This window comes from Anopheles bellator, chromosome 2, assembly GCF_943735745.2.
Source record: "Anopheles bellator chromosome 2, idAnoBellAS_SP24_06.2, whole genome shotgun sequence".
NCBI classification, from domain to species: domain Eukaryota; kingdom Metazoa; phylum Arthropoda; class Insecta; order Diptera; family Culicidae; genus Anopheles; species Anopheles bellator.
The window spans coordinates 17,605,887-17,631,055 of record NC_071286.1 but is presented as its reverse complement, the minus strand read 5'-3'; the positions used below and the strand labels follow the sequence as shown (position 1 = coordinate 17,631,055).

The following is a 25,169-nucleotide window of genomic DNA, read 5'->3' as shown; positions in this document are numbered from 1 at the left end:
GAGACCTCCGAAACAGAATTGGGAATGATGATGGTCAATGGAGGCCCGGCCGGGGGTGAAACGGGATCAAATCCGGTTCTTGGCCCGGCCGTCTCTCTCTCTCTCTCTCTCTGTCTATCGCGGGATCTGTTCTTTGTCTGCGCGTCTTTGCCGACGCCTCAGCCAAAGAACACCCGGCGCGGAACTCCCGTGTCTAGACGGATCTCCGCGTCTCCCCCTTTCTGGTGGTGCTGCTTCTCGATTTTGGGACCCGAGAGGTTTCGTGAGGTCGCTCCGCTTCTTCGCCCGGATTTACCGTAGAGTCTGGGGTTCGCTCCTTAATTTGTACATCGAAATGTTTCATAATTTCACTGTTTTCAAACATAACGCCTCGACCACAGTATGAGTTTTCTCTACAGGTTTTTTGATATGCTAGCGTCCACACTAGAAGCTTTTGCGCGAAAAATTCCGTGAGCTCCAGTGAGTGAAATGACAGTTCGTTTGTTTATGCCTTGATTTTTCAGTTTCCTTTCCTTCTCCTTCTATGGCCATTTTTGTCAAAATTTGATCCGCTGTCGAAAAACTAGCCATATTTTTGGAAAGCAATAAAAATTTGCCGAAATTTGCCGTAAACTGTCAAATTGAAAAAAATACCCCCGAAACGAGAAAATATCCCGTAAACATAAGGCGCTCAAAAGCAACTCAAAGTAACTCACGGAACTCTAGCAAAAGATTCATAGTTTCTTGGCCTGCCATACATTTTTTCCAAGTTTCTCATACTGTGGCCCCCGGGTAACAGAGTCTCTGTAATGACTCAAAGGTGCTGGGCGTGAAGGACCCATCCCAAGGACCCGTGAAGCAAATGCAAGCCACTTACTTTATTATTCTCCAACGTCTTGTGGATGCCGAGGTAAGGCTACTGCTGCGATTACTGGGAATTTACTACATTCAGATCAAATCTCCGAAATCGCAGTCCGGAAATCCGAAAGCTTTATGGTGAATATTCAACACCGAAAAACACTGCGACTTATGCGCACGATCGGACACGGTTCGTATTTACTCACTATTCACTTCACTTCACTCTCCGGCGGTGCGTGCGTGTGCGTGAGTGTTTTATCCAAAAAGTAAGTCTTGTTTTCTTGTTCCCTTCTTACTTGTCGGCTCCCGCTTCCAGCAGCAGCCTAATCTGCGCATCTGTCTTTTCGCCCCGGGCCTTATTGTGGGGCGCTGTGCGCAAAGAGCAACGCGCAATTATGTTGCTTTCGCTGTCCACCCCAGCAGCCCAGCGTTTTTGGGGGCCGAATCAGAACCGACGGCATCCGTGGTGGAAACCGGTTTTTTGTTTTCTGTTTGGCAGGTCCCCCCCCCCAGTAAGGACCCTCCTCCACGAACAGTAAGGTGAAGGGTCGGCAGTGGCGCGACAAGGACGCCGCCGTCCGGCCATCGATATCCCTTCGGTGGCCGGAAAAGTTCGTTGCCATTTCGCACGACGGCCCCCCCCCCAAGCACACAAACAAGGATGAATCAGTGTGTGTGTGGGTGAGTGTGTTGCATCAATGGGCTGAAGGGTGGATGGCGAGCCCTGAATACCCTGTAATTTGGTGGCCTCGACGACAACACACAGGTCTCATGGCTCTCTTCCCGCTCGATCGCTCGCTCTCTCTCTCTCTCTGGTTCTCTTTAGGGATGCACTTTTTCTGGCCATCATCGTGTGTTTTGGTTTTATTTCCGCGCCACGCGGGGTGGTTGCGATTGCACAACGAAAATGCATCACAAAAAGGACGAGCCAAGAATGGCGAGATGTTGGATGGCAGAAAGCAAAGCAAAACAAAAACGGAGAACTAAAGCACTACAGCGAGAGAGAGAGAGAGAGACAGATGAAGGAGAGAGAAGGAAGAAGAGAGAGAGAGATAGGGAGAGAGAGAAATAGAAGGAACGGAGCAACGAACTAAACTGAAAACAAACTCCAGAGCAAACCAGCGAAGGGCGACCACGGCGATCGGCAGCAGCATAGCCGGCCGGCAATTGTCCCGTCAACCCTCGCCCGTGTATGTGTGTGTGTGGTGCGTGAGGAGCGGCCAGGAAATGGGACACAAAAAACCGAATCAAAAGCACACAACAAAACCGACGATCACCGGCCGGCCGGCCTCGCCAGTCTCGATCATCATCATCATCAGCAGCAGCAGCGATCATCATCATGTTGGTGGGGGCACCATAACAAACCGTAAAAGAAAGGACGCAACCCGTCCTGGGGCGCGATCGCGGATGTTGAACCCGCGCGCGAGGAGGATCGCGCGCGCGCGGCATTCACTCCAATTACACGATCGCACGGCGCGGGGTCTGGGTGGTGTGTTATTGTTGCCCCCCGTTCGTCCCTCTCTCTCTGCCGGGGGTTTTATTTTTTGTTTACCTTATTCCGTCTTTCAATTTTCCCCCGAGTTTTTCGAGAACATCTCTCGACTCCTCGACTTGGGGTCTCCTCTCTATCTCTTTCTTCACGGACGCCCTTTTTTTCAAGGTGCTTCTCCTCGTCCGCGGAGGACCGCGCGAACCCACAAAAAAAAGAACGAACCACGGAGCGCGAAGGGCGAACCAAAACAGAAGACGCGCAGCAGCAGAGAGAGATGAACGACCGAAATGCCGGCCGGCCGGCCGGCGACCGGCGTCATCAACCGATTTGTTATGGAAGGTGTTCTTCGCTCGTCCGTGTGCGTGGCTGTGTGTGTAAGGGACGCTAAGAACGGGCGCGAAGGTCAGAGCCTGATAGCCGGTGAAGTGTAACGCGCGTCGCGACCTCACGCCCGGTTGATCGACCTCTGAAGCGCGCCAGGTTCCAGAAGTTCCCGCCTAGAAACGCCACAACGAATCATCGCGCGTTAGAATCAGGAGAGATCGAGGACGGATCAGCGATCAATCATCACCCACGCCCGGGCCCATCAGCGAGATGATATTTAGCTTTTGGTGCCTCCCTCCCACCCTCGATCGGACTCTCCCGGACACCTGAAGAAGTCCCGCGCTCTGGTGACACACCCGGCCAGAGCGAAGGATGCCGACCTCCCTCCTTTGGTGGCTCCCTCTGGTGGGCCGCGAACGCGAATCGATCCCGGTTCAAACCCGTTTTGGTCAACACGAGGGACGTTCCTCGGCCCACCACCACCACCACTGCTACAGGTGCCCGCACCTCTGCTCCATTGTTCTCGGTGGTCGGGGTCAGTGGCCGCAACGCGCGTCCAGGGGTCTCTTTTGCGTAGGGAAGCGCGCTCCGCCGCTGTCTGCACCTGCGCGCGTTGCGTGTACCCCACACCTGTGCCGTTGTGCCGTGAGGTACCCGCAAGCTCCACTCCTTCTTCGGTCGAGAATGTTTTCCTGCAGTTCCGACATTAAAACGACCCCACAATTGGCGGCGGCGGCGGCCGGCCAGCGACCGTCCTGACCGACCGACCGATGATGAGATGGGTGTCTATTATTATCGTCGTCAACCCTCCCTCCTTCCGCCACCGGTCGTCGGGTGCGAGCGCCATCATTATTCCCCCCCGCGTGCCCCCCGGTGTGGCCATTGCATTATTGATGGCCGGGCGCGCGCGCGCCATCGACATGCGGGGCCTTGTCCTCGGCGTCGGCTTTTCGCCGTGCGGTTGGTCAGTTTTGCGTTCGACTCTTCCAAGCCTTCGACACCCTATTTATGACCCCCCCAGCCTGTTCGTGGTTCGTGCAACTCGAGCTGCAAACAATCTGGAACACGCAACACCACTGTGGAAAAGCTCGAAGATTTCTCCAAGAGGACAAGGACCTCCAGGAAGCCAACGGGGGAATCCCGGAAACAGGTGCAGACCGGTGCAGCAGCGAGACTCAGACTCCACCGTAGTGTGAGGACCATTTTTCTTGGAAAATCACCCCGCTACACGCCCCGCTGCCAATGAACTAGATTCCGCCGTTCCGCCGAGGGTGGTGGCAATTAGGCGGGCGTCAGCCCCCGGGCGGGGAGTCTGCTGCGGAGCCAGAGAGTCGTCCGCTCAACCCACCACCTCCTCCTGACTTCGAGACGACAGCAGCAAATTGGCCTCAGCCACCCTCGATTTTCCTGGAAAGTGATTACTTACGGCCACCAGAGGGCGCACCACACTCCGTTTCGCATCGCTCTCTCCGGGTGCCGGCAGACTGGCGACAGTGGCCGCCGTTGCCCCGCTCGGAGGAGACGTTTTCCCAGGAAAACCCAAAGTATGTCAACGCCCGAGAGGGGGTCGCAGCGCCCTACGAGAGTTTTTTGTCCTGGAATCTAATCTAGATCTTCTAGATTCTCGGGCCCCTCGAGGGTCCGAGTTCAAAAGTTAATCAAACCGCCCGTTGTGGGTCAGTTTCTGACAGGGGCTGAGGGTGAGACCAACACGTGGTGAGGTGTAAGTGAGTTGGCAAAAACGCCGAACGGCCGAATGCACTTTGGTGTGGCGGAGGCCAAAAGTGAAAGGCGTGTAAAAAGGGGGGGTCTGCTGCTGCACTTTGATACGTAGACCGGTGGGTGGTACTTTGTCCTTACTGCCGATGCGAGGTCCCATGTGATAATTGATAGCTGACCCATTAGGCTTGGTCAATTTGATGGCTGGCTGGCTGGGTGGACATTAGGTGTGGGGTTCAGGGCTCAGGGTTTATAGCTCGACGAGGCCGAGAGGGCCTGGGAGTCCTTGAGTCCACACAACCACAGGGTTTCACAGCCAGGTGTTGTTGGGCCATTGATTCCCAGTTCGCCCGTGTACCAAACGAGTTGGGCGGGCGAGTCTTATTGACGACTGGTTTTGTAGATAAAATTGGTTATAAATTGTAAATTGACATGACCACTAATAGTGGGCAGCAGCAGGAATCGTATACGATGTCCTTCGTATTCGTTGATTATCTGTGAACTTTGTGAATGGGGAATTGCATCCGTCTGGCATACTGAAAGGTGTGCCGTGTCTCTCAGTTCCCCTTGAAGACTCGTTGACTGGCTGGCATTCGAGCAGTTTCGAGCAGCGCAGAATTGCAAATTAGTTGCCGCCTTTAACCGCTTCATTAACGAAGACACGCATCGAACGTCTGCAGCGTTGCATCTTCACCAGGGGGAGTCGACTAAGTCCGGACCCTGCGCTCCTTTTGGCCATCCCGATTTGGACTCCGGCTTGAATGTTAATGGAAGCCAAACGAAGCACCGACTTCACACGAATTTTAACCGCTTAAAGACTACCTTTCCGCCAACTTATGAAGCGCCCCGAAAATAAGCATTTTAATTGCATTCTGAAAATTGTGCCTCACCGAACAAAAAAAGACCAGGCAGACAGCGCCCCGGAATTTAATCCGGTGGTGCTCGGGCCATGTGGTTGTGGCTTGTGGCGGTGGTGGAAAACGGTCGAAAATTTTCCCTGACCTTGCCCAGCACCGACCGACCGACCGACCGACCGACGAATGAAGGTCAAACACGTGCCGAGACGACGACCGAAGTGGTGCCGATTTTTTTGCCCACTTTCCAGCAGCTGCTGCAGCCAATATTGTGCGCTGCGCCGACGGCGGCGGATGCACTCGAGGCCATCGTTAGCGCGTTGTTGCACACACTCAGAGGCACAGACACGAACAATTCCGGGCCCGGGCTTCCGGGTGCGCATGTGTACGTGGTGCTCGCCTCGCCGTTGCTGGCAGCACCAATACGCGAGGAGCGAGTGACACCGAAAAGGATGCAGGCTCTCCACACAATGCCAGGATCAATGCCAAAGGCCCGATGGTTGTGACCGAATAAACACCAAAATCGATCGCCACGCGCCATACGCGAGGATCTCATCATCATCAGCCGCAGCAGCAGCACGAGTCGTGACGAGTCGCGATAAGCCTGGGTGGTGGTCCCATGCGCGGCGGCAAGTGCAATTAACACACACCAACACACAAACACAGAGACGGACGCGGTCCCGCGACGCATTGCAATTGCAGCGAAGGTCAAACACGCGCGCCGCCCGCCGTTGTTTTAATGCTCTTTTTTGTTTGCCGATGTATTGCGCGACGACTGGCTTATTGAGGCATGTGTTTTTTTGTTGTTCTAGAGGCCGCCCTAAAATCCGCACCGGAATATGCTTATAATCAAGTACACGAAGCACACATACAGACAAACGCAGCAAGGTTCCATCATCATCACGGCAGCAACACAATCAGCTGCTGCTACTCGATGGCGATTTCTCTAGTGGCCGGTGTGCAAATGAGGGCCCAACCCCCCAACAACAACAACCGCGTTGTTGCCGAGCCGAGCCGTTTAGCAACTGCAAATAAATCGCGCCAGTTGCAGGTGGTTCCGTTTTATTTTTGTTCCCCCAACCAGACTCTAATAACTAATTTGTGCGAGTTTGCACCGTAGCAGCCCTTCTGGCACACTGCTAATTGTTGCCACACCCGGTGTGTGTTGTGAATTTTTGCATTTTATTCGGCCCCGGACGGTCAGGCCAAATGTCAGGCTCATGGTCAGGCTCAACACACACCCCAGACCAATACTGTGCGCGCCAATATTGATCCGGGAAGAGCCTTGAGTGGGCCGGTGGCCGCAACAAGGAAACAAATTTTGGAAATAAACAACCAGTCAACAAACGCTGAGGGTAGTAGCCGAACCGAACGCAAAATACCGCAAAAAAGGATTGTTCAATGCCAACAACGGCACAGCGCGGCGAGAACAACAATCGGTAACAAATCGTTCCGTTTTTTTTTTGTTTTTTCCGCGCTCGTTTCGCGATTTAGTTCCGTGCGGTTGACCTTCGCGTTCGTGATGGGTCGATGTCGGTGCATTCGCAACCGCCTTGCGCCACCAGCATGCCTTTCGAACGTGCGCCGCGCGCGAGCGGGATTCCGGCACTTGAATTTCCTAATATGCAAACTGCTAACCAACTCTGAGTGCAACCGAATGTGCCCTCGTATCTCCGGGTCTTGTCCCAAAGATCAGGTTCAAGGGTGACCCCGTCCCAGTTCCGACCATTCGAGGAAGCTGAACTACGGAATCTTTGGAAGGCGCGCTTTGAAATCGCGCGCTCAGCAAAATGTGTCCCAATAGACCTTCGTTTGAAGGCGCTGGGAAAGATCAAGAAGATTTCCATCACTCATGGGTCAGAGTACGGGAAAAAGGCGATGCTGTGTGTCTGGTGGGACCAGAAAGGGATGGTGTGCCATAAGCTACTTTAGCGCTTTAAATAACTGTAAACTTCCCGTAATTTTTGTAGCAAACCCAACGCAGTGCAATCAAATGCTAGTTTCGCTCACAGAAATGCTGAGGACATCTTCGTCCACTTCTGGTAGGCTGGCTCTGGACCATCTCCTAGGTCAAACTTTTGGCCTCGGGGCGTCGCATTCTAAATCGCAGCACGATGAGCGGCGTGGCCAGAAATTTTAAACGTCGCCCAAAGTTGGGAAAATGACATAAAATCCGGATTCAGTTTGCTGCAGAGAGCAAACTGCAATCCGAACACCGCGTCAACATAGGCGATAGAGAAAGAGAGAGAGATAGAGAGAGAGAGACCGGACGAGGCACACCATCCAATCATCAGTGCTGCACCCGTCGTCGTCGTTCAAGGTCAGCGCTGTGCCGGCTCGCTTTTCCCGGTTTTCCTTCTGCATGCGACCGACCGAACGAACGAACGACCGTCGTCGTGCTCTTGACAGTGAAAAATCGATGCCAAAAATACGGCCACCTCGGGCCGGGGCTAAGAAGAAGGTGCACCACCACCACCACCACAACGCGATGCACTTGAAAACCCGAGAAAAAAGCGGTACCGGGCAAAAAAGGAACATGAAACTAAAAACTGAAAACTTATAACGGCGCGGCCATGCGAAAAGGACCCCATGGCAGGGGCCGCCATCACGGAAATGCCTGCAACGGGCTTCAACGCAGCAGCAGCAAAAACGCAAATCTCGTCACACACTCTTTCGGCCGGGGGATTTTCACCCGCCCCCCCCGGGGGGCTTTATTTTCCGTGACAGAGCGAGAGAGCCTGAGTGATGACCGGCGGGTGGCAGAGATGGTTTCAAGTTCAGCATTTTTTGTTATTCCGGTGCCTTGTTCCGTGAACGCACGGAATCGATAATCTGGCTGTCGGTAGGCATGTTATGCTCCTTTCTCTCACTCTCTCCCTGTCTCTCTGCGAAGACCCCGAATTCGAGCCATAAAAATGGGAAGCCTTAGAAAAATGCTTAAAAGTCCTCCGGGTTGGGCGGCCGGCGGTCGAGCTCCCTTCCACGGGGGGCACGTGGGGCCGGGTGGTGCTTGGGTGGCCCGTGCCCCCCGTGTCTCTCTCTCTCTCTCAAACCACAGCTGCTGGAAGTGCACTTTGTCCACGAGTCTCTCATCAAACACCTTGGGGCCTCCGCTCGGCCCTTGAACACGCTTGATGATTGCCACAACTAGTGAAGGAGGCCACCGGCGACGGCTGGGGGACGGATGAGGAAGAAGGCGGAATCGATGGCACGTGTCGTGCGTTGGTAGTGGTGCGCGGCGCAGCGCTCGTTTGCGCATGCAGCTGGCGAATGCACTTCGGGCGGAACACCAACACCAACACGGGAGCGAGTGCACCGCCAACGGCCGCAGCAGAAGCTGCATCGATTTTAAGTGCACAGTCGACTAATGGCCGAGAGAGAGAGAGAGAGAGAGAGAGAGAGAGAGAGCGAGAGAGAGAGAGCTGGGAACGCTAGTGAAATAATAGGGCCACCGCGCGCCAGCTGCCCGTGCACCACGAACCTGGGGCAAGTGTGTCAATCTAGTGTTTCTGGTGAGTGAGAGCGAGAGGGAGAGACACGATATGCGCTTTTATGCAACCCACCGAGATTGCACTGATGAACAAGTGGCCACGGCAACGAAGGGACTAGGGACACCGGGCCAATGTCACATCATTTATTCAACTCTCGGAACATCCCGAGCTCCGACATTCTGGGACCGAAACCGGCCGGACCGAGGGGACCAAGACCGACCTCGAGTAGAACTTCTAGAGCTGATCGGGAACTCGATCCAGATCCAGACCTCTATTCCGGTGCATCTGTTTATGCTTACTTATTGGGTGACAGTTGATATACTCCTGGCGGTGCATCTCCGTAACGTAAACAACGGACTAGTTCGTCTCGCGCGTCCCAGAGGCGTCCCACAAGCACCCGAGGAGCCTAGCCGAGCGATCCGAGAGCTGATAAGGTTCTAATGACCAGACAGAGGCGAATGACAGGCGATCGCGGTCTTCAACCAGCAGTCATAACAAGCCGTCACCCCGTGGAATGTGGCCGCCTCAGACTGCGGCACTAAACTCAGCACTTTTTATGACCCAGATATCGTCTTAGCCCTAGATGAGCTAACATGAGTGTCGTCGCCCCAACCCGGGGGGCATTAAACTGGGAGGTGTGTGCGCGCACGACTAGCAACGGCCACGCCACAACTTCACACTCGATGATCGCTTCGACTACTTGAAGCCAAATCAAAACAGATTTACAGCAGATAGGCAGGCAGGCCAACCGGTCCCCTTAACTAATCGCTGGCACTTCTGGGTCTAGGTCTGGCCGGGGGCTTTTCGAGTTAGAACCGAGTTCGAGTGGCAGCTCTGTCCCGGTGCAGATCCGAAACAAAATGGATTCCCCCCCCCCGGGATGCAGCGAGCGAACTGGGTCCAGGTTCCCTGGAGATCCCTTCGTTAACGTGCACCCCGAGCGAGAGTTTCGCCGACGGGACGGGCTACAATAAATCTTCCGCCCGACAGTCAATCAGCGCATTACGACTCGCGGTCCAAAGTCCGTGGAGTTGGCGTCACCTTCAGAGTCACCTTCTCGCAAACGGAGATCGGTCGGAAAAGGAAAACGGCCATAAAGCTGAGCGGAGTTTTGCATTTCTGTCCGGTCCGGGGCCGGTGGCTTCGCCGTGCAACACCGCGTTAACCTTGCGTCAAGAGAGAGAGATCATCGAGAGGCAATAAAATGAAGGTGGAAGATACAAAAAATGCACTCCATGCGTCAATCGGAACCTCTTGAGTCTAATCGCCCCGAACGGGGGAAGAAGAACTGAAAGCCAAAAGCACAACTAAGCTGACCATGAAACGAGATCTGCGAGGGTCCGAGAGGATGCGTCACGCTGCGGCCGGCAGGGAATGACACTATTCTGCGTTCGTTCACCAGCCACCAGAGGGCGTTTGACGAATGATGTTGACGTTCGAAATGAGAGTTCGATGATGGTCTAGGAGGCGACGAGTCGAGTTGGTTTAGCAGAACTTTTTAGCAGTCCTGTTGCTCTCTGTAACGTTGTGTTTTTATAGAGCCCCAGAGACAAAGCGGCAATAAAATGACCGAAAATGTTACAAAAAAAATGTGAGCGCCACAATGATCGCTCAGTCAGCGAATCAGGTGGTCGTGCCCGTGAAGTTTAAACACCCCACTCCCCGGGCAAAACACCGACCGACCAAGACCTTCGTACCGGGCCGGGACGTGCGAAAATGCACAAACACTTGTGCCACAAACATAGCTCACGCCGGACCGGGACCAGCCTAAAAACTCGTGACCGACCGGACCGGAGCTAATACGAAGTCCGCGGTGACGACGACGGCAGTCAACAATTTGCCACACGTGCCGCCCGCCACACTCGGCAAGGCCATCGTATCGTAAAAAAGCCGAGGGCCGATGCAGTTCCATTATGCATGGGGGGGGCCCCCGATAATGCCCCCGCCCCTTGCCACGCCGCGATCAGCTGAGACCGAGTGGCGCGCGCGTGTCGGCGGTTGCGTTTGTCACACACGCGTCATCGCCATCGTCAGCTGATCGCCAGCGTCTCGCACGTGTCCGATTCCGGACCGTTCCGGACCTCAGGTGATCGTGGCCGACCGACAAAATGGCGATGGAGGAGATGAAGAATCAAGAATGGGACTCACCCGACGCTTCCGGGGCATGTCCTCGTTGTACTCCATGCCGATGCCTTCGTCGCTGGTCGACAGGGACGTGGTGCGGGCACCGCGCACAACCTCGCCTCCGTTGGCACCGTTGCCACCGTTGCCGCCGCCGCCCTGATGCGAAGCCCGGCCGCCATGGTGCGAGTGATGGTAATGATGATGGTGGCTCAGCTCGTGATGGTGATGGGTTGGCGGTGTGGAATGTCCATCCTCGCTCAGCGGCGGCGAGGTTGATCCCGTGCTCCAGGACGTGGTGCTGCTGCCCGAGCTAGTCCCCAGTATTGTTTCGTAACCTGCCAAGGACCGGAGGAGACGACCGTGTTAGTGTACCATGTGCCATGAGTTTCCGCACGCATTCCCCGCGATTTTTCCTTACCGTGTACGGACGAGTTCGGCGAGCAGGACAAGCTCATAAGTACCAGCGCGGCGTTACACTCGTCCATCGGATCGTCGTCGTTAATACTGTAGTACTCTCGATCGTCCTGCGAGTACGAGGGCCGCCGTTTGCGAGATCTGTTTTCGGAGCGAGAGAGAGAGGAGCTTTGGTTAGCGAGACTGAGAGTGGGATAGGGACACCGAAATGGGGCGCACTGCAGGGGTCCCGTACACACAAAGAGATCCCTCTTGCAGCGGACCATCGTAAAACACCTGAAAAACTCTTCCACGAACTGTTTCTTCGCTTCACAGACCGACCATTTTTTTATGGTCTGTTAACTCAAGTGACACAGTTGCAGTTCAAGTATCTCCCCCCCGGGGGGTGATGACTCCGGCTCGGGATTGCAGCGAATGCACAAATCGTAAAGATAATGGCTAACCTACAAGGGCTCCACAAAGAGATGTTCGATCCATCAAGTGTCAACCCATTACTTGAACTTTTAAACGTCAAACTTCATTCGGGAAATTGTGAACATTTAGTAAACATTTTGCAGAAAATGGCGAAATATTAAAAACGGATTTCTTCGAATATAAAGAATTGGCTGATCGGTTCTTTGGCGAAATTGAAGCTGACGAAAACTTGGACGACATTTGGTTTCAAGAGGATGGCGCTACGTCCCGTACAGACCGGATGATCCGGTCCGTACGGATCCCAATTAACGCACCAGAAAAAGGGACTCCGACCTGTGTCTGCTATCAGCCGACGGCTTTTCGGTCCGCATCGTTTGATCGGCTCGCAGAACGCAACAAACAAACGGAACCCACCTATCATCGAGGCGATGCACCGTACCATTTTTTTTTTGCGCACCGCCATTGCTGTTGCCGCGGGCTGGCGAAAAACAACTCGCAGCGGAGCGTCTTCTTCTGCTTCTTCGTCGGGGCGAAAAGAAATCGCTGGGTTCAACGTATTATCGGTCAATCAACCCGCGGCGGCGTAGGTTTCGGTTCGGGTGCAGTTGCCCCGTTTTCTTCGCCCATTTCTTCGCCCACCGGTGGCGGCGGCTAGTCCGGGAGCTGAGACGTATTTTGTTGTGTTTTATTAGCAACAACATCAGCGGCAACCACTCTGCCTCCCGATGGACCCCCCCTCGGGGGCTTCCCAACCCGCTCAAAGGTGTGTTATGCGGCCAAACGGAGCGCAAAAAATGGGATTAACAACCCCTTGCGGCTGCTGCTGCACCCGCCGACGGCGCGTCTTGATCGTGGCCGAATTATTCATCGCACAGCACAGCACAACGCGTAAGTTGAGCCACTTTTTGGCCGTTATTTTTGTCACCCTGGCCCCCTGGTACTCTGGTGCGTTGTTTATGTTTTGGAAGGTGGTTCGCACCTTCTATTTTTACACCCCATCAACCCCCGATCGGTTGCCGAAAAATCGCGGAAAGAGTGTTGTTATCAAAATAATCACCGTAATCTCCTTGAGGGATTTTCCCGAGATTTTCTGGTTGCGATCGTGCGAGCTCGGATCGTTACTCAAGTGGAGAATTTGTCACTCAGAGTTCGAAGCAATTTTTCTGCATCTCCCAGGCCAGGGGATTTGATACGAGAAAGTGTGACGAAAGCGCACTTTGAGGTGCGCAAAAAACAACGAACAGAGTAATCAACATAGCCACGTAGTCCGGACCGACCGGAGTTCTTCGACCGGACTTTCCCGGACCCGCGGAGCAATAGGCCAGAAAATTGCAAGCCAACCCTTATCACCGCGGGCGCAACTGCACCACTCGGCAGTTTGTCGGTCAAAAACCAAGACACTCGCGACGGCCTGCAGCAGATAACCGTAGGTGGTGGTGGTCCTGTTGCCGTGGTCAGTTCCTTGCGTTTCGATTATCTGGAAGCGTCGTTTTTTTTTGCGCCGCGAGAGCTGCGCAGCGAAATGCGATTTGAAATCCCCGGCCACAGGTGCAGCGACACGATGATGACCACGAACCGTGAGTTTGATCGGCGACTCCTTATCACTCACCGCGGCTGTGCGCCCTTATCGCGACCCCAATTTGACAGAGACGCAGAAATAGGGGTGCCTCCGTTTGGAGGTCAAAGTTGGTGATTCGCCACACACAAGGAAGGTTCCAATAAGGCAATGCGTTTGTGCGTCGTGTGGAAAGCCGCAGTTCGTCATCCTGCGGCTAATAATAATGCAACCACACAAGGGGATCTCAAGGCTTAGGAATTTCACATTGCGTGTTGCGCCAGATGTGGTGCGCGCGTGATGCACAAAGGAACTTCCCCACCAGTCAGCCGCCAGCGGCAGAGAGTGCAGTGCGTTTTGATTTGTTTATTTTTTAATTTATTTGGTATTTTGGATGAAATAGTTACTTAAGAAGAAATGAAAGCAAAAACATCACTACACTGATCAAAGGACATATTAATGTCAAGAAATGCCGAAAAATTGTTATACATAATATTGAAGGGGTCGCTATATCAATAAATCGGGCAAGAAGTTTCAGCGAGTCAATATTGGAAGGCAAGATCTTAAATGCAAAAAGAAGCTTGAACCGAACGTCTACGGTGCTCGACTGATCGTTGCCCAAGTAGAAGACAGCGCAAGTCACAATGTGGTAGTTGATCAAGGATCAAGGATCGGACGGGCAAGACAACAGCACATAGCTTCGAAACATATAACATCTCGGAACTCAGTGGAACTCTCGGAGCCAATGGGAAACAGGATCGGATCCTTCTTGTTTGAAAATGCTATCACATTACACTTATTGACATTAAGGAACATTTTACTACAGGCAAATAATTAACGTACAAGCAAAACCAAGATCGTCAGCGTAAGGTAAATAATCTAAAAAATACAAAAACACATTAACCTTCGGGGGCGGGGGGGTCTGCTAATTGCCTGGACCGAAAAAGCAACCCCAAAAGCATCCTTCCACTAGCAACCCTAACCTTGCCCAACAGAAACGTGGCACAGAAACACACATTAGCTACGCAAGTAGCTCCATGCTCCGTGCGGCACTAAAGATTAGATTCGTGGCATTCGGTGGTGAAGAACGTGAATAAATAATGAAGGTGTTGAAATAGAACTCAGCTCAGCGTGGAGAGGCACAAAAAAGCTCTAGAGACCTCCGTTCTCTCTCGCACTCGCTCGGGGAGAGCGTTGATTGAAGATTTCACCATCCCCGCACCAGGACGGCAATCGACCCCCTGGATGGGTGAGCAAAACAGGAGTAAAAAAAGCCAAGAACCCATTTCAGCAACCAATCGACCATCGACAAGTATCCCCGAGCGCTGGGGCTGTACGAGTATTTGGGACAACACCCGAAACGTGCTCTCCGATTAGGGGTTCTACTAGGACTCTGCTTGGGGTAGGTTGGCCAACGTGCCAGAAAGGATGTCAACGCTCTGGATGTCTCACGAGGTCGTCGTCATCGTCTTCGTGGCGATTGCATTAGGAGCGCCGCTCGGTCATCAAATATTCTGAGACTGAGTTCTGCTGCACAACTAACCTCACATTCCTCCGTGGGTCTTCCCCAAAAATCCCACACAAAGTTCCCCCCTTAATCGAAGTGAATCCTCCGAATCGCTCCGAGGCCACAATCTAGGCCACCAGACAGGTTGAACAGACTCACAAATCCTGCCCCGCCTTTGATTAGATATTCTGGTCCACCAACGCCCGTGGATCTCCACAGAGTCTGGCCAGACGCTCCAGACGGGCCAAAGAAGAAGTTAGCGCACCGCAAAGTTTCGCACAGTGAGCCACTGCAGCCGGGAATCGGGTCAAGACATTAGACATTTGTTCTTCGTTCTCCCGCACGATTCACTGTGGCCGTGTTTTCGTAACCTCCATTTTCCAAGACAGGCACAGCGACTGCCGTAACCTCCGGCGCCATTACCAGGTTACGAGATGGGGCGCTCGAAGCCATCTCGCGGCTGCATGATGATGCATTTGATGATGCCACCGAAAACACTGGGGGACGAAGAAGAATCGACAGCGAAGAGTGTAAACCCCCGAAGAATGCCACTTGTTTCGTCGGCAACGGCCCCCCTGGGAAGGCGCAGACGCTTTTTGGTTCGCGAATTTTGACTGCTGCGACCAGACGCGCTGGACGAGGACGAGGGTCGCCACCTTCAACTGACCTTTCCAAGCGTGGCCGACGGACACCGGAGTCGAGGAGCCCACAAAAAAAAATGGAGTCATCGCGCTGCTGCTCGCGTTTTCTTTTTCGTCTCCGAGTTTTCGTCTGCCTTCTGACTGTCTCTGACGACTCGCGTGTGTCTGGACGTTTTTGCAACCTCAACCAGCTTTCCGTTGCAGCAGCGACGAACGGATCCCCGGGACTCAAACCTCGGGGGGCTATCGGTGACCGAGCCCCAACATGGAAGGTGTGTAACCCAAGGACCCGCTGAAAAACTCCCAGACCCAGCTTTTTGTGTCACCCTGTGTCCCGGGGCGAAAATTTGAAGGGATTCTTGCGAAAAAAAAACCGAACCAATTTCGAAGCTGAAGCCCGCCAGTCTGGCTTTGTCAAGTCGATGAACGCTCGCGAACGGCGAAACAATCTCCTGCGATGCTTTACATTGTTGGTCCCAGGAAAACCCGGGCAGGACATCGTAAATTGAATCCGGCGCAGGTTGTTGGGACAACGAAACGTTTTAATATGCAGCTCGCGACATGATCGCGCGCTCTGTGTTCTGTTGACCGATCGATCCAAAACTGAGGGAGAGTGTTTCAGGGTCCAAAAGCGGACACAGGAATCAGAAACTCATAACACACCGGCATCCCGGTGGTTCTATTTTGGGGGCCGTTTGATCGAACGATCGAACGCCGGTGAAGCATAAACACGAAAAAGGATATTGCTGGCCTGTGACCTATCACAATTTGGCATATTTTTTCACGCGCTGGAGAGACACAAAGCAGCGAACGGTGTGTAACTTCCAGCCAGACCAGCCAGACACAGCTAATACAAAAGGCAGACAGCCGAGGAGCGCCTAAAATCGATTAAGCGGAGCGGTCTTTTGGGTGCGCTTCATGTTCTCCGCATACGCCGGCAACACATTGGGGGCGCCAGACCATATTGTTTGCGACAAATGCCCTCCTACATCGTTCGCTTCTTTGGTGTTGATTCGTGGTTTTATGTTGAGGATTGTAAAAACCCAAACAACGTGTATTTAGACCCCGAGCGATTAATAATCAATTTGGGTGTTTCCCCTAGAAAGGTTTACGGTCAGGAGGTCCGGACTTTGATTGGCGCTGATTTACCACCCCGACGGCCGAGACGTTAATCACCGGCACCAAATCGTTTTACGGCCCCCGTCACGATGGCATTTTAAGTTTTCCCTTTCTTCAAGAGTTTTCCCGGGACCGGGCCGGGGCCGTGGCTATGCTCATCGGCGCGCGGCGCGACGCGTCGAGGATGATGGTGCGCAATAAACATTAAACGCTTCCCACCGCGGCGCGCGCTCGGTCGGTGAGTCATCATCATAACTGCATCATAATGGACGGGCGCGTCGGGTGTTGCCAGTCAGTCAGCCAGCCAGCCAGCCAGCCAGCCAGCCAGCCGGCCAGACACACTACCACAACCATCATCACGCAAAGCGTGCCTCAGGGCTAATAAACTGAGAGCTTTCCACCGAAAAATGGAAAAAGAAGGTGCCCGAAAATGGCCACCGAGCACCAAACTATTAGCCACCGCCTGCCAGTCAGCCGAAAATGTGATGCACCACCACCTTCAGTCTGCCCTCGGTCTGCCGGCCGGGGAATTATCCTTCGACCGGCACACGTTCGACCTTCAGCGAATGACAAACCCATCCAAAGGGCGTGGACTGGCGCGTCGGTCGGGTGGTGGGTCGCCGTGAAATTCGTTGACTTCGATTCGTCTGGCGCCGAAGGACGAGCGGAGACAAGGAGTCTGGTCTGGGCGGTGGTGTCGGTGGTCATGGACCACGATCGTCGTCGTCGTCGTCGTCTGGTGGGGGCTGCTGAAACTTTAACCTACGCCAACAAAAACCACGTCGCACCATCGTGAGCGACCAGTGTATGTGTCTGTGGCCCCCGGAGTCGGGGAGATTTTCCGGCGCCACGAGACCCCATTTTCACGCGCACCATCTGCGGTCGCTGCGGTCGCTGGTGTGTATGAAAAATTAACCGAACTTTTCTCGCCATCGTGATGACGTCCTTTTCGGAAGGTTCGGGTGGTGCCATAAAAGTGGATTGCGAGATTCAGACTTCTCTCTGCCTCATCAGCAGATGCCACGGGGCACACGTCGGGTACGTGAAAAAGAAGGCTGACACAATGGAAACCATGACCAATCTCAATCCGTTCGCCCATTCACGTTTGACGTTCCCAGGTTCAGTGCCCAGGCATCGAACGGGGAATACCATATCAAATTTAATCGAATCATCATGGTCCTGTGATCGGACGCCTGATCGGGGTGTGGAAGTTCCAAAAGAAACGGAAACATTCCAAACCTCTCGTATGGGAAATACTGGATTCGGCGTGAAGCAAAGCCATCACAGGGTTGAATTCCCACAGAAGACACACTCTTGGTCCCGGTCTCGGTCTGGTCCACAACCTTGGCACCATTCGACGTCGGCAGTGACGGCGTTGCGTATGGCCGCGGACCCCGCAAGGTGACCGGACCATTTTTGGGGACACCTTTCGCCATGCTCAATTATTCATCCCTGACCTAGACGTCGCGTGCGTGCATGTGTCTGGCGCCGGAGGTTGGCCGTTCAGGTTTAGCCTGGCCCCAGCCAGGCAGAGTCATAACCGGCCGAAGGTTTCGGAGTTGCTGCTGCCGGTGGTAGTGGTGGTGATAGTAATCATCATCACCGTTCGTCGTCCTTTACTGGCCGTGCCCGAAACGGGGATTTGCCGCAACACGCCGTTGAGACATTTGAATGTTTAATTACCCTTCTTGGAAGTCCCAGAGATAGAGAGAGAAAGTAGCAGTAAATTGGCTCAATAATGTTGGTTTGCTTGATCGATGAAGCATGTACCGTGTACGATGTATGTTCAAAAAATATCTGGCATTCTGAATTTTCGCGGTTTAGGCATATTCGATGTTTCATGTCTCTCACTTATGCCAACAAGTTCGGCCATTTTGAATGATCAGTTTTGGATCATCTTCGATTTTTGTCTATTCCAAAATATGGATGACAAAAAATTTGTATCAACATTTGTTGACTGTGGCTTATGGGTGAAGCTACCACGGCCCAAAACATCGTTTATGTCAAGTTTGTCAACACAAAAGACGAAAACATTGATGAAGTGAAGACAACAGTATTGGCCAATCGTCGAATCCAAGGACTGAGGACCTAAACATATCGCTCGTGCGAAATTCGTAAGCAAAAATTGTTCAATTTCGACCCACAAGTAATATCACATTAACATTGCTAAGGAGCTGTTGGACTTTGTCCGCGATGACCCAAATTTGCTTCAGACGTTGATAACTGGTGATGAATCATGAATGATAACTGGTGTCGAATCATCACGAAATCGTTTGTGGTTCCACCAAAGCTCAATCAGTGCCATCTAGCAGATAAAGACAGCACCAAACGAGAAGCTCCCAGCGGGCAAAAACCGTCGTGCGACCTCTTTATAAGGGTCTGGATAAGGAGGATGTCGCCTCTCCATTGGAAATTACAAAGAGCCTGCAACGCTTCGTTATAAGGAACGCTTTAACGATGTGCGTGTGTGTGTGTGCCCTATTCATCCGTACCTACCCATACATATCCACCGTATCCCACATTCATACCCACGTTTCGGATCTTAATAATACGCATCACACGGGGTTTTAATTTTGACACCTTTATTTATTATATGTAAAAAAACACACGCAAACAACACGATAAAAACACCACTATACCTACCGACACATTTTTCAGCCTTCCTTCGGCACTACAGCCCTATGCAGCACTTTTTTGTTTGTGAAGTCCCGTCGTTAGGTTCGATCAGCCGCGTCGTCACCTGAAAGTAAAAAAAGTATCAAAATTCTTTCGAATTGATCAAGCGATCGGTTTATTATACTTACTAAGCTGTGAAGAAACGATTTCGGCAGCTGCAAGAAGCAAAAGAAACAGATTAATTACGAAAAAATACGCCACTCTGCGCGAACATGACGAGCGATCTTTGATCACTCTGATCGCCAACAACACTTGCAATACTTACCAGATTCTTCCGGCGATACATTCTGCAGTCATTCGGCGAACTGTGAACTAAAAAATAACAACAAATTACATAAAATTCAATGCTTTTTAATATATACTTACCAGCAGCGACACCACCAAATTGCCTCCAAACTCCGCGATCAAAACAAACTGCGAACTGTCAGTTTTGGTGATACGGTCAGGTTTTGGTCAGGTTTTGGTCAGGTTTTGGTCAGTTTTGGAGGATACGCATGCACCAAAAGGAAAAATGAGTGCGAAGAGCGAGGAAGGACTCGAAGAGTGCGAAGAGGGAGAAAGGAAAAAATATGTTCACAGGAGCGAAAGAAACGACACCACCCGGTATCGCGCTACGCTTGCGACGGCGCGTGTTTGTGGGCTCGAGGGGGAAGGAACGGGGAAAAATATCGCGCGACGGACGAATTTTCGAAACGCTTTGCCAGCTGGGCTGATCACGATCACAAAAAATTATTCTTTGAAGAGCTTCGAGAATTGGAAAAAAAACATTGGCACAAGTGTATAATATCTGTTAATATTTTCAAAAAAGAAACACAAAACTTGCGATACTTTTCTAACAGACCACGCAGATGGCGCTTCGGATTACTGCTGCGGCACTCTGCTTTATTGGTCCTGCGGATACGCTCCGATATCTCGAGCTACCTTTAGGGAGGGCCACTTGATGGCCTCGCATAAAATGCGTACCTCGCGACAGAAGATGCGACACAAGCCAAGCACTTATCACACCGGCCGGCCGGCAATGAGTCACTCCATATCGCTGGCAGTTGGCCAATACTCGATTGCCCACCGGATGACTCAACGTCCTGCGGGCTGATGTCATCCGCGCCCCCCCCAGGCGATCACTGTCAGGATCCAGACTCCTCCAGTCGGGTCTGAGTCACCCTCCACCCAGACCGACAGGAAGAAGCTCTGTGAAGAAAGTGAAATAGTTCCCCGGTAAAATAGCACCACACGGCACCCGGCCCGGGAATCGAAGTTCCGAACCTACCGCACGGTGCGCGTGTAACGGCCGGCCGGCCACCACCGTGTGGAAAAGCAGGTCAGGCCGGCCGGGCCAAGAAAGTGAGGCCAGCCAGCGGCAGACCCCGTTAGCAGCGCACAAAAGGAAAAGCAGCGTTCGCTCGGTGGTGCGCGCAAGAAAAACTTGCTTCGTTTGTCAAAAATTGGGAACACGCAGCGCTGCCGGGCGGCGCGAAGTGAGAGAGCGCGAGAAGAAGAAAAAGAGGGGCAACCCGAAAACAAAACGAAGCAGCAACAGCAGCGAGCGCAAAAATTGGCAAACGCAGCAAAGAAAAAAAAAACGGCGGCGAGCAAAACACAGGGCGAGAGGCGAGCAGAAAAGAGGTGGCTAAGAAATGGCGAAGGAACAAGAAAACAAGAACATTCCACGGCGTGGCGCGCGCAATGTGAAAAATGTGCATGCGCTCCTTTGCGTGTGTGCGCAAAAACCGTTTCGCCAAAAAAGCTGGCGGCGAAACTGACCTGACCTTGGGCAAGTTTCGTTTTCTTCCGTCAGCCGCCAGCGAATTGCGCCGGTTTCACCCTCAGCCCGTCATCTTTCACCACCGCACATCTGACAGTCTGCACCCCTCTCTCTCTCTCGCTCTCTCACGATCGGTCCGGTCGTTTCATTCGCGCAGCAGCGCGCGGGTTGCATTTCACAGCAAAGCGCAAAAGTCCACCCCCAGCGGGGGCCGCCCCCCCCCCCCCCCCGTCCGTCCGTCCTTGTGTATATGTGTGTGCGATGATGGGCTGGGACTTCACTTTCGCACACACACCAGGCCGGTAGCAGCGAGAAACAGATGATCGCGAATCGATTCGCACGTTGCGGCGGCGCAAAAAAATTCGCAAACCTTTCGCGAGCGCAGCAGCTGAGCGCGCTTTGCGTGTGTTGGTGCGCGCGATGATCGCAACCCACCGAAGGCGGCCCTCTATATGAGAGGGTATCCCTCTCCTTTCTCGCGCACAATCTTCTTCTGTCTTTTTTCGGTGGGGGGGCTGATCGTCCGGTGGTTGTCAGATCCGAAGCTGACAGGTGTCAGAATGGCACCCCCGAATGGGTCCTCTTGAGGGGCTTTTGGGCGAGTGAAGGGACCCCAGTGATTTATCACACACGATCGTGAGGATCACCTCAAGCAGTGAGAATGTCAACCCGCGGTGAGTCTCACGGCCCCCCCCCCGTGTTCCTTGCGCAGTCGCACCACACCCCGTCAAGAGTTGTGAGTCATCCCCACCCCAACAAACACACGCTGGGTGCGGCCATTAAATCATAGTCGTGCGCCACTGGTCCCCCGTTGAGTTGTCCTTCATTTCTCGCGACCACCGAATATTGGCCGCGTGGCGAAAATATCCAAACCGTGGCGCGTGTGTTGGCAACGAGCCGGATTTTTAGCACGCCGGGCCGGGATCCAGGGGAAGAAAGGGGGCACGGTGCACTGCTAAGTGCCGATCAGTCATTCAAACTGACAGAAAGGGCAAACGCTCACGCTCACGTGTCCCGCGCCGAGAATGGAACGCCCGGTGAGCAGCCAGCGGCCGTGTCCTCCAAGGGAGACACCAATACCAGCACGGCATGGCCTCTTCCGCACACGACTCCTGACGACGAGGTCTTGCCCTTAAACGGCAGTCGAGGGGGCCCCCTTGCTGAAGGAGATAATGACGCGACACTCGCCGACCGATCGAAGGATTTAGAATGGTGGGGTCTTTCGGCGAACTGGTTCAGAGCTTACCCGTTCTGTTGCGTTAGCGTGAATGGCACATCGATGCTGTTGGACTGCCGTCGGCGATCGCCGCCGGCCATGTCCGCCAGGCGCGCAAAGTCCGTGTCCTTCTCCTGCACGGCCAGACGCAGCGAACGGCGCGACTCCAGCAGACGCACTTCCTCGAGGCGCTTCGTCAGCTCGATCGGAGCCTGGAAAGATGGAGAAGATGGAAGGTCTTGATTAACGACACGAATATCGGGCTCCGGAGGACTCCCTGGGGTCCGGCTGTAATTCTTGGAATCCTCATTACGACCCTCGCCGATGGGTCCTGTTGTTAACCGTGTACCGGGTACGTGATCTCGCAACGCGCTGCATGCGATAACGGACTGACAGGCGTTTTTTTTTTTGGACCTCATGACCAGACCAGAGAAACCGGATTTCGCACCGCACGGCGGTAACTCGAAGGCTTTCGGCTTAGCCACCACATTTTCCACAGAGCTCCGGAAAGTGAAAGCGCCTTTTTGGGAAACTCCGGCGCCGAAACTGGTGGAAAAGTGGCTGGCACGTTACGCAAAGCTTCACCACACATTTTTCCACCGGCAGACGCACTTTCATTTTCTCTTCTTCGTGAGAGACCTCGATTTCTAGACACCTGCGCGCCATTTTGAAGAGGTTGCGTGGAGCAGAGCTCAGGATCTATACCTCTCTCAACTTGATCGCGTACGGATGATCATGATATGGGAAGCACGCCGGGAGTTTCGTAAGACACAAGGCCCATCGGGGTCCCAGGTGTTCCGAATCCTCGCGATTGAATAATCGTGAAAGGAAACCGCAGGATTCGCAGCCCTGGCAAGTCGAATTTGAGGTCATTACAAAAGGCGAACCGTCAACACAGCTGCCCGGAAGCTGACCAGGGGCGTGTAGCTTCTGAGGTGCGCGCTCTCGATTGGACCTCTGATTCGCCTTTCTTCGCCACTTTCACTGCGCGGCAGGAAATGGAAAGTAAACTCGTTAACTCTCCCCGCATGACACAATCGGGCCGAAATGCCGAGAGCAGTGGGTTTCACCTGCGATCGGCGCGGCACTGGACTGGACTTTCCGTGACTAATTCGACTGAAAGTTTGGAAAGCTTCCTTCGCCTCGGATCGGATATCTAAGTCGCGATCGGCTTTCGGGGAACTCGGGAAACCTTTCGCTGACCTTCACCTTGTGCAAGGATTTTGGCAAGCCCCCGGCAGTGTGGGGCGGTTTGGCAGCGATCCTGTGGTGTCGAAGGAGTCTCTCACCGAGGGGGGGAGTTCTCTTTGCCAAGGTTTGCCCACCATCCGATCCGCCATCGATCCGGTGTTTTCACAAATGTCTTTGCTCGCTTCTGTCTCTCGACGCTGGGATTGGGACCGCCACTAGGTTGTGTTTCGTAATCGTTTATTTCAGTGTTTTATGTGACCTCCCTCTGTTCGTCCGCGGCCCGGCGAAAGGCTCATTGAAAAACGATCAATCAACGTCGGCGGTTTACGGTGACACTAACTCCTCTCTCGGATCCTGATGATGGGCATGATAGCTTCATGTGGCCAATTACGCGGCGACGATTGTCACACATGGCCGCGACACAGAGAGCCACCGAGGATTACTTAAGTCCCACGGAGCGATCCTGAAGAAGAGGACACCTTCTCCAATCAGACTTAGGCCGTTTACGCGCGACCCGCAAAGTGAGAGGCGATTGCGCAGCCAGCGATCAAAATGGCCACCAGCGTGGTCGGTGGCCGAAAATAGTCCGGGCCTGACCCGAAGGGAGCTGTTGGATCAATTGGACCCGCACCGGGGCCCAGTGAAAGTGGCCCGGTGTCTTGCGTAAAGGCCAGCCATCAAGGTTCGCACAGTTGCACATCGAATGACACAGAAACCGAAAAGCGCGATCGGGTCCCAATCAGGTTAACGGCACGCCTCGGCAGTCGCCATCATATCGCTTGCGGCGCATCCTCGCACAGCTTGGCTTGGTCCGAGTCGAGCCGGCCGGCCGGCCGGCCGGTGTTTGCACCTATTTTTAATCGGATGCATCGGTACTGGCGGCCCCAACCGATCCGAAGCGCGAAGAAAAAAAAATCCTTAATCTGGGTTGCGCGAAGCGTGATGCATTTGCACATTGCACCGGCGACTCTCGGGTGGTGTGGCCCCGATTATTTTCTTTTTAATTCATTTTCCCCACGCGCTCGGAAAATCGGGTCCGACCCATTTTTCCGACCCGTCTGCCGGTGCCGGTTTCGGAAGAATCAGGGGAATTATGTGTTAAAAATAGTTCAACTCGCCTCCGGTCAAGCGTTCGGACTCGATGACTATTAAACATAGCGCGTGTACCGTGTGGGTGCATGCAAAAGTGCATTCCGCCTGCGCGAGCGAGACACGGATGCAGGCTACACGATATTATTAATATGCCCGCGGCGAGGAAAAAAGAAACGATTTGAGGTGCAGAAAGTGGCGATGCAATTGCAGTTTGCACCAACGCCTGCGCTTGCCAACACCTGCGGACCAGATTTCGGGGCCAACGTCGGGCCGAGCGTGGGGCAAAACACACCCGCGACCGGCTTTCTAACGGAACTTTCTGGCTGGGTGTGAAAATTATTTTTAATTTTAAATTATGGTAAACAGTTGCCGACAGCCGCATGTCGCTTTACCGGCCTGCGTGACTAACTGCGCAAAAATGGCGGCTACCCGTTAAGAGGCGTTGCCTCAAAACTAGCGACCTGGAAAAGGCTTAGTGGCCATTAATTTGTAATGGAAACAAGTCGCGCCGCCACCGCCGCCGACTGGAGCTTTTAGGTTAATGCAACTTTCAACATCAAAAACCGGGCCGGCCACGACAACTGACCGACTCGCAGGGACCGCGAATTGCGAACCCCAAACGGGAAGCGGCCGACTCGCGTCCGCGATTAGATGATTATGATTTATGACCGTCAGAGGGCGCTGTGTGCGGTTGGTCGGCTTTTTGACGGCCGCCGGCCAGTCACCGTCAGCCGGCTGATT

At 53.5% G+C, this 25,169-nt stretch overlaps 1 protein-coding gene and 1 long non-coding RNA gene across 2 annotated transcripts in view; both read right to left on the bottom strand.

Annotated features, from left to right (window-relative positions):
* Positions 1–25,169, bottom strand: part of LOC131210296 (zinc finger protein 395-like) — a 66,299-nt gene that overhangs the window by 11,873 nt on the left and 29,257 nt on the right. The window contains exons 2-4 of the mRNA XM_058203522.1: positions 22,176–22,357; positions 11,260–11,396; positions 10,866–11,176 (exon numbers count right to left, since the gene is read on the bottom strand). Coding sequence (XP_058059505.1) covers positions 10,866–11,176; positions 11,260–11,396; positions 22,176–22,357 — 630 coding nt within the window. The remainder of the gene's footprint in view (positions 1–10,865; positions 11,177–11,259; positions 11,397–22,175; positions 22,358–25,169) is intronic.
* Positions 19,075–19,569, bottom strand: LOC131210297 (uncharacterized). The gene is made up of 4 exons (XR_009156859.1): positions 19,534–19,569; positions 19,433–19,479; positions 19,296–19,322; positions 19,075–19,231 (listed from the first exon to the last, which is right to left on the bottom strand). It is a non-coding gene; the product is annotated as an uncharacterized LOC131210297 (long non-coding RNA).